The following is a 9,940-nucleotide window of genomic DNA, read 5'->3' on the forward strand; positions in this document are numbered from 1 at the left end:
TATCAGCCTCGAGATCTGCTTAATTCTTCATATCCTACAAAAGCCGAATTCATTAATTGCTAATTAGTAGAATAAGCAAAGATTGTTATTGCCCAGAAAAGATACAAAAGGAAATCTTAGTTCTTTGTGGAAGGACAGACTGGCAGAGAAACACATCTGTTTGTACGAAATGTGGTAGTTTGAGGTTAACGACGCTTATTTGCAATTGAAATCATTGCGACGAGGCGTTTTTTGTCACTGATTGAATTACAGTGCGCAAAACGTCAGGGGATTGTTATGATTTAAAACACTTCTCTTCATAACGAACTGAAACATCTATATATTCTACGCGCTTACAGTGTTTGCCATCGCTGATGAATGTCGAGCAATTCAAACGAAATATTCGATTTTGTTTTAATTTGTATAGGTGGTTTTCACGTTACGTCATCGCCGCCATGCTGGTGGACGGTAAACAAAAGATCGCTCATTAGCTCGCTTTGTTTGTCCACCAGCATTTGTTCATTTCACCATTGTTATTTGTGTCTCCCGAGATTGCATGAAAACCACCTATACTAAATAGCTTCTTCGAGTGATTATTCTTCAGACTCTTCACTGTTGCAAAAGTCGTTATAGAAATGCCTCTAAGATAAATGTCTCTTAATTAAAGCATAGTCAAATAAAGTGGAATGGTTGGGAAACCCTTTGTTATAGGTTTTTGTTACCTTTTTGGACCAGATCGTTCACAACGTTCAATAGAGCGTTTCCACTCACGTGGCCAGCATCTATGCAAATTTATTGGAACAAAAGAAAGTTTTTACATAAGAAAAGAGTTCAACTCCCACAGGATTAGTTTGGAACACCAACATGGCCGCCCTTTCATTGTCTTGGAACACCAATATGGCCGCCGTGACGTCATGTGAAAACGCTCTATAGCATTCCTATCATTTTCAACTAACTGACCAATAGAAACATTGCGTTAATTTATTCAGTCACAATTTGTGAACAAAAAACAAAGGATTGTGCACGGTCAGGGAGCTTTCAACATAACCTACAACATCATTGTTTTCAACTTTGATGTTTGCCGCTAACCAGTCTTCTCTACTAACTATGCTTAAAGTAAAATAAAATTTGAAATTCGTTTATTATACAACTGATTGTGCTTGTCATTTGATTTACACAAAAATAGCATGATCCATCAATTCAAAGTTGAAGGACACTAACGAAAAACATCCGCATAAGTTTTAATGATAGTAAGTGCTGTAAATAATAGCTTTAGTTAAAAATTCTTTCTCGAAAGGGGGTGTAACGGTTATGCAATACCAAAGCATTTCAGTTTACCTAGTGTGTAGTAGCTTTCTTCACCTCCATGACCAGTATATCCAAACCTGAGCTGTTTTACAGGAAGCTTTGACTTGTCAGTGAGGAGACCGCTGTCCTCGCGCCATACAAGGTCATTCTTGTCACAGTTACAAACAGTACTGGGGTCTGCACAAGAGTTGTTCATCCCGCATGCGCACTTACCACTGCCAGGTGATGCTCCACCCCAATACGTCATTTTTTCAGAATCGCGTGACACCCACCATGAGTCTGCTTGATGAGGAAACCAGAAAATCGAGCCATGACACTCATACTTGATAAACTGCTCACATTGCAAGGAGACCCTGGTTAGATTCGCCAGCTGAGACAGATTCGCTCCAGTGTAATGAATGTCACGTGAGTAGCTACCTGGCCTTTCATATCCTTTAACATGTGTCCTGCTCTCACTGTCGTGACTAATAACTGTCACGCCAACTCCACTTTTATTAGTCATGTCACAGAAAACCGAGAATGGTGCCAGGCCTCCTTCGCCATCTGGGTCAATGACGTAATTTCCACTTACACTGCTAACGTATTTCTTTATCACAGAACAGGAAGTAGCAATCTGAGAATTTATTTTAACTTTAGCTTCTATTGTGGTCAGGGCATTGCTCGCTTTACAGACGTAAGATCCTTCGTGAGTTTTCTTGATGGTCTGAAGAACCAGTGTTCCATTCAAAAGAACATTGGAGTTCAACGAAAGCGAAGACTTCCCTTCCTTTCTCCAGTATGTTGTAGGACTCAGGTCACTTTCGGCCGAACATGACAAACGGAGAGTTGAACCAATGAAAGGAGTCACTTCCTGTGGAGGACGGACTGTGAACCGCAAAGGAGAAAAAACCATGAGCTGGGCAGTGTCTGTTGCTGACCCTAGAATATTCTCTGCTTTACAAATGTATATACCACCTTCTTTTCTAGTAACATTGTTGATTTTCAGGGTTCCACCCTGCGCTTTAATTCCGTCTTTAGCTAGACTGCCGACTAACTTGGACCACGTGATCAGAGGCGAAGGCCGACCAGTAGCATTGCAGGCGATACTGACGTTTTGTGTCTCTTCAGCCATCAGTCGCTTAGAGGATAATGAGACATGCGGACCAACTAATGGGAAACAGAGAAACGTATGATTTTTGCAAGTAAAACGGGCATTTTGTGGCTTTTATTTAGAGAAGTTAATGTAAAACAAATTATTAATCCAAGAACATTGAATTATTTCGTTTGCTGGCCCCGCTTGTTTAAAAGTTGGAGAGTGCTACCCATGGAGTAAGTCGCTATTTAGTAGATAAGTACAAGCGAAACTCGGTATTTCATTATCAGTGGACAGAGACTTATCTAACAGCGAAAGTGACATATGCCTTTGAACGACTGAACATTTTATGTACACAGACCGCTAACATGATCCAAAGCATGAGATACTGCTATTGCTGCAATAAAAACCCGATTTTCTTTAAAGTATTTAGCCCCAGTGTAGATGCTAAACAGCGCCAATAATGCTGCCAATCATTGAATTTAATCCTGTTATGTTTGAATAACCTAATATGTGTAGGAAAATGCACGAAGTACGTTAAAGGTTTTCAGCTTTTTTAGGAAAGAAACAATTGAACTTACATTGTACAGTGACATTCAAGGAAGCGTTAACGCTCCCGAGAAAATTTTCGACTCTGCAGTTGTAGACTCCCTCGTCCCCAGGCTTAACGTCTTTCAACATCAGAGCACCACTGGATTCTACCACGTGACGTCCCACAGGAAGTCGCGCATCCATCTTAGACCACGTGACCTTTGGTGGTGGATTACCATCTGCTGAGCATTTCAAGATGGCCGTGTGACTTTCATTTACTATCAAGTCAACAGGATGCTGCAGCAGAGAAGGAACCGCGAGAGACTGGCCCTGCTCACCTTTGGCTCCTTTTTCACCTGGAGGGCCTTTAGGGCCCATGGGACCAGGGTTCCCCGGCACTCCGAGGTCCCCTTTTAAGCCCACGGGTCCAAGAGGACCTGGAGGTCCTATTGGTCCATGTTTACCGGGAGGTCCTTCTGGCCCTGAGTTCCCTTGGGGACCTGGTCTCCCTCGGGTTCCGGGTCTTCCACGTCGTCCCGTTTTACCTCTTGGTCCTGAGCTGCAGAGGGTTTCATCCTTAGCACAGAATTGGTTTTGCAACAGGCGAAGCTCTTCTCTGATCAGCTGTTTTATTTGAGATGCATTTTGGGACGATTTTGTTTGTGAATCATCGCGTGAAGCTCGCTTCTGTCTTGAGGTAGCCTCTTCTTCCTGACCTTAGAAATCAAAATTAATCATTTCTTGAGAAATTATGTTCCCCTAGCTTACTGGCGTCGAACCTGTGATATTCTGGTTACTTATTCAAATTCTCTACGGCAAAGCTACAGGAGACAAATGTAAGCTAAGGCCGTGCATTTAACAAGATGCATGTGACAAACATGCTGCATATTGCAAGAACTCGACTGGAATATCCATAGGGGTCATATGCGCTATGACATAAATGTGATGGTGAATTTTAAGGCTAACCCACAAAATAGGGAATATTATGAAATGATTCGGCTCCATTTCAAAGTCATAATCATAAGCTGATTACGTTATCAATTGAATAAGTAAAAGTTAAAAAGGCAGGCTAGCCATATTCTGGGCCAGTATTCTTCCCCACGCATCCTGTGCTAAAAGACCCTTAGACAAGTAATTTAATCGCAAAATCACGCTTGACCCAACTTTCCACTTTCTTAGTTCGACTTAGTAGTTCTACATCGTTCACCCAAAATCAGAAGTGATCCTTACAAAGGGACCAGGTCTCTTAGTTCGGGTAAGAAGCGGGGGTGCATTTCGCGAACAGTATTCCTTAACTCGTCCTCAGGGTCTTCTTTTCTATTGAAAAACGTGTAAGACCTTGAGAACGCCAGTTGCTGGCCTCCTTTCAAATCATAAAATTATAATACTTCTATTAATTGTCTGAACTTTTCCTCACCATTCTCGTAGCAACAATTCTTGAAATTTCTAGCTGTCATAGCTTGCCTTTTTTCGTAATTCTTCTGCACTTTACGAAGGATTTTTGTTTCCATTTGCTCACAGAATGTTACTGAGTGTGATATCAGTAGATGATGTTCTTGAATTCTAAATTCCACGTGAATTAGTGCTATGCAACACATAACAGACGATAGCAAAGCTGACGCGGAAAAGCTATCGAATGTTTTCCTTTTGTTTTTCATCGCTTCCTCTTCCTTCATAGTTTTTTCGCTGACATAAAGCGAAGAAGGCTTCTATTGAGATCGTTCTACAAACTGAAGTGATCAGGCTGATCAGGATCCGTGTGAGAGAGGAGTGGAAGTCATATCACTAATAAACTTCCTTACTGTAACCTGAACACTTCAAGGAAGTTAAATGCGAGGGAATAATTTCCTTAAAAACAAAATGATATTTCAGAGCAGTCTTGGCGAAATTCCGACGGCTTTACTTCCCTAAGAGCTTAAGGGGAAATCCTTCCCTCGTGATCCTTTAATATTTTGTTCTTAGTCAAACTGAAAAGCCTTAAACAGTGAACTTATAGGTTCAGAGCTTAATATATTTAACTTAAGGGTACCGAAGGAATTAAATCAGTCATGCAATGGTCACATCTATATACATATACATACATATAGTATTTTAAAATCAATATTCTGGCATTTTTAACGTCTTCGAGCTCCGTCTCTGTATTTCTGGCAAATAATGTCAGTTGCTGATCCAGACCTTGAGATTGGGGGGGGGGGGGGGGTGGGGGTTGAGGAGTGGGGGAGTGGGGGAGTGGGGGCGGTCATCCAGACCCTGAGATAAGTGGAAGGCCCGGTCTCAAAAAAAAAATTATGTTCCCCTAGCTTACTGGCGTCGAACCTGTGATATTCTGGTTACTTATTCAAATTCTCTACGGCAAAGCTACAGGAGACAAATGTAAGCTAAGGCCGTGCATTTAACAAGATGCATGTGACAAACATGCTGCATATTGCAAGAACTCGACTGGAATATCCATAGGGGTCATATGTGCTATGACATAAATGTGATGGTGAATTTTAAGGCTAACCCACAAAATAGGGAATATTATGAAATGATTCGGCTCCATTTCAAAGTCATAATCATAAGCTGATTACGTTATCAATTGAATAAGTAAAAGTTAAAAAGGCAGGCTAGCCATATTCTGGGCCAGTATTCTTCCCCACGCATCCTGTGCTAAAAGACCCTTAGACAAGTAATTTAATCGCAAAATCACGCTTGACCCAACTTTCCACTTTCTTAGTTCGACTTAGTAGTTCTACATCGTTCACCCAAAATCAGAAGTGATCCTTACAAAGGGACCAGGTCTCTTAGTTCGGGTAAGAAGCGGGGGTGCATTTCGCGAACAGTATTCCTTAACTCGTCCTCAGGGTCTTCTTTTCTATTGAAAAACGTGTAAGACCTTGAGAACGCCAGTTGCTGGCCTCCTTTCAAATCATAAAATTATAATACTTCTATTAATTGTCTGAACTTTTCCTCACCATTCTCGTAGCAACAATTCTTGAAATTTCTAGCTGTCATAGCTTGCCTTTTTTCGTAATTCTTCTGCACTTTACGAAGGATTTTTGTTTCCATTTGCTCACAGAATGTTACTGAGTGTGATATCAGTAGATGATGTTCTTAAATTCTAAATTCCACGTGAATTAGTGCTATGCAACACATAACAGACAATAGCAAAGCTGACGCGGAAAAGCTATCGAATGTTTTCCTTTTGTTTTTCATCGCTTCCTCTTCCTTCATAGTTTTTTCGCTGACATAAAGCGAAGAAGGCTTCTATTGAGATCGTTCTACAAACTGAAGTGATCAGGCTGATCAGGATCGTGTGAGAGAGGAGTGGAAATCATATCACTAACAAGAATCACTTCGTGAATTTTACCGGGGCCACTTTTGTCAATCACCTGCACCGCCAACATCTTTTGAATTTAAACCACGTTCACCTAATCTTGACTGCATCAAATTCTCAAAGGAAATAGGAGAGATCAACCGCATTGTTGAGCTGTGATTTTGCATAAAAAGTCTAATAAATTATTACTTCATGATGATCAGTGTTGTATTGAGGAGGTCCTGGATTCTTCTCAACATCTTTACTTAGTTTGAAATTCACATAATTGGTCATATGACTCACACAATTGCAAGAAAACAATGATAAATATCGACGTGCTTTACATTTTAGTTTCATTATCGTGTGATACTGCCTGCTAGTATAGAAAGACAACAAATAAGCTTTCTTGAGTATAGCCATTTTATTGAAGTTAATTATCTTTGGATCCCGTTTGTTATTACATTTATATCGTGCAAGATAAAGTTTTCTCACCTTATTAACATAGCGATGGAGCTTTGAAGACTTCGGTATGTGAATCGTTGAAATCTTTTTGCAGACAAATTTCTTCAACATGCTATTCTTGTTATTGAGACCTCTTAGAAATAGCAGTGGAATTCTGCTCGGTTCACGAGCACGTCTAGATCGCCTTGTAGCACGTTTTTTAAGATGATATAAAGTTAGCTTTGATATAAGTGTTCGCATTGATTCTCGATAAATTTCATGATGGAAGGTTTACTCAATGTGGATAACTTTGATAAGTCGCTTATTTTCTCGTTACGTTTCACAATGGAAGGTTCACTCTTAAGCGATCGCTCGTAAATTTGTCTCTCCAAATATTCACTCTCAAGTTTTTGCTCATAAAGGCTGGGAAACGTGTCGTCCAAAAAGCTATAATCTTTCTCTTGACTCCTCCACTCGTGCTTTTCAAAATGGCGGATAAGATTTCAATGAAAGTAACGAGCCAGCGATATATCTCAGTCAGCGATATATCCCTAACAATGTAACTTTGAAAACACAGAAACGCGTTGCATTTTATGACTGGTGCCTGCCTTCGGCTAGGCCGCCCCGGTAAAAAGTGTGGATTATTTGTAAACAAAGGGAAAGCATTTCTCCATGCCACACCTGATTTCCTTGTGTCTTGTAGCTGTTGCAGGAATGGGTGTGGGGAAGTGAAGTGCCCTTTCATCATCAAAGATGGTAATTTTGAGAACTACATTCAGCAAAAGAATTCCTGCCTAGAAAAAGTAAATGGGCACTTCCGACTAAAGAAAACTCACAGCTACTACTTTCAAGTACAGCTGCAACTCTTCTCAGCGCCAAATGTCAAATATTGTGATTTGTGCACGTGGTATGTGCTACTGATAAAATGAAGAACATTCATGTAGTAGTTCAATGCATATACCCTGACATTGAACATTGGAACCTTGTGCTGTCCAAATTAGAAATATTTTGGACAATATGCATTCTCCCCGAGATTTTGGGGCGATGGTATACTCGACATTGCACAGTGCCAGTTAAATTACCAGATAAGGTTTCCATCTTTTTCTGTTGAATGAATAGAGATGAAGAGAGCATTTTATGCAGTAATGAGGAATGCGGTTATAAAGGGTTACACCCTTCCTGTCTATCTCTTACTTCTGTGAAAATGCCTAAAACATTGGACTGCCCTCATTGTTGCAGACTTCCTCAGTTTAAGAAGAGAGGAGGTACTAGAAAGGTATCACATGCTACATATCAAATCAAGCAGCTACGAAGTGTGCATCTGTATCTGCAAGTCAAAGCCCTTACCCACAGACAAGTTAGTAGAGTGTCATGGACAAGGCTGCAAAAGTGGAAAGTTTTTTCACCTGCCTTGTTTAAATTTGAAAAGAATGCCCAACAACCACAGAACAACTTGGAAATGTTCAGCATGCAAAAAAGCTATTGCTGTCCAAGCTACCACTTGTTCTTCTTCCTCTGGTTCTGATAGTAGTGATGAGAACATTGACGTTGTTATCACCAAAGTTTGTGAGGGTGAAACTGATAAGACTGGTGCCTTTGCAAAGATGACAGACTCCCATTTTGATTTAATTTCTAGTCCTACTGGATGGCTAGACTGTGACATTATTCAGCAAGCTCAAGTTTTACTACAGCTTGAGAATGCAGCTATTGATGGCTTTCAGCAGCCTACACGTGGTCGAGTTAGAAATTTTGACGTTGTCAGTAGTGAATTTGTGCAAATTCTACATACTGGTAACAACCACTGGGTGTGTATCAGCTTTGTTGGATGGCTGCGAGGATATGTCAACCTCTATGACAGCCTTTATGACTCTGTTTTAAGCCAGGAAATAGAGGAACAGGCAAATGATTTGCTAGGGGGGAGATTGGAAGCTAGCAACAAAGAAACGGCAGTGACTGCGGGGTTTTTGCAATTGCATTTTCTACCTGCCTAGTATTTGGAGAAGATCCAACATTTGTAAATGTTGATGTGTTGACAATGAGGGCTCATTTTGCTGCATGACTTAGAAATGAAAGAATGAACTTGTTTCCTTCATTTTAAATGCAGAGGCTCTCAGATACTTTAAGACAGTTCAAAGAGAAAAAAAAACAGAGAACTGTATCAGACAGGTAGATTTTCTTAATAAAATAACATTTTATAGTCTCGAGTAACACTTAAACATGACAAAGAGTAAAGCCCTCAAAATCAGGCGTGTAAACCACATCGCTAGACAACATGGATATATGTTAACTTAACACGACTTCAGGCTTCCGGATTAATCATCGATCGTTTATTAAGACAGTGCGGTTTCGTATGGTCAAGGCTCCTCAATTAAATGAATTGAGCGTTCTGTGAAATACATTTTACCCAGAATAAGAGTATCTATATATATACATATTATAGAACGCTCAATTCATTTCATTGAAGAGCATGGATGATACAAAACTGCACTCTCGCAAGAAACAGTCAATAAATGTCAATTTATTAGATGCATATTCCTAATAACTAGATTAAGTTACTTGTACTCATTGGCTGGTTGACAGTGTAAGCATAGTGTTTCTTTGATTGGGCTAGTGTTGATCAAACTTTCCGACAGCCTTAGAGGAGGGTGGCTTGGGAGCAGTTGTGTAAGGCAATCTTTAATTGCAAAAAAAAGCTTGTGTCGTTTGGTGACAGAGGACAACCCAAATCAAGGGGCTAGTAAACAGTATCACTATGGTCTAATAAGAGGCATTATCTATTGCTTAAAATAAATGAATAGTATGAACACTTGTATCTTATTGTAACTACTGTTTTCCATTTCATATGTATGCACCTAGTGACAAAACCTGTTTGGGTGCTGGCCCTGTAATATTTTTAATAATGTCTTTTGAAACCATTAGGTAGACAAAAAGAGGTGCTAAGAGGAATATTAGGCAATAGGAATGTAGTACTCATATATTGCTTAACCTCATCATTGATTCCTTTTGTTTTTGTTTTTTTTTTCCAAGAAGCCCAGGCCAGTAGCCAAGTATGAATGTTGTTATGTAGAAATAAAGTGGTCTCTCCTCATGGCAAAGCTTGAAATAAGTTAAATAATTATTCAATCACTCACACAAGGCTAAGAATTAAATAGATTTGAGTTAGAGTTGAATTTTATCGATTAAAAATGATCCACCCCTAAAACGATGTTCTTGTCTCTGAAACTAGCATAGTTGTATGCATGTTAGTTCACAGTTCATTAAATCTGCAATCTTAACCTGCCCCGTTCAAGCAGGATAGCAACATTTTTGCACCA

General features: G+C 39.9%; 1 protein-coding gene and 1 pseudogene across 1 annotated transcript; one reads left to right on the plus strand and one right to left on the minus strand.

Annotated features, from left to right (window-relative positions):
- Positions 1–1,288: 1,288 nt before the first annotated feature.
- Positions 1,289–3,389, minus strand: LOC140925181 (roundabout homolog 1-like). Its single transcript, XM_073375145.1, has 2 exons — positions 2,941–3,389; positions 1,289–2,433 (listed from the first exon to the last, which is right to left on the minus strand). Exons 1-2 carry the CDS (start codon positions 3,266–3,268, stop codon positions 1,289–1,291), a joined length of 1,473 nt encoding a protein of 490 aa, XP_073231246.1. The 5' UTR covers positions 3,269–3,389.
- Positions 3,390–7,909: 4,520 nt separating this feature from the next.
- LOC140925078 (uncharacterized) lies at positions 7,910–8,724 on the plus strand (annotated as a pseudogene).
- Positions 8,725–9,940: the final 1,216 nt, after the last annotated feature.

This window comes from Porites lutea, chromosome 14 (assembly GCF_958299795.1).
Source record: "Porites lutea chromosome 14, jaPorLute2.1, whole genome shotgun sequence".
Classification (NCBI taxonomy): Eukaryota; Metazoa; Cnidaria; class Anthozoa; order Scleractinia; family Poritidae; genus Porites; species Porites lutea.

What these genes read in the sequence shown, in the direction of transcription:
- LOC140925181 (XM_073375145.1), bottom strand. Translation starts at nt 3,268, where the DNA reads ATGGGCCCTAAAGGCCCTCCAGGTGAAAAAGGAGCCAAAGGTGAGCAG. An exon ending in CTTGAATGTCACTGTACAAT is followed by an intron (nt 2,434 to 2,940) that starts GTAAGTTCAATT and finishes GTTTCCCATTAG; the next exon opens with TTGGTCCGCATGTCTCATTA.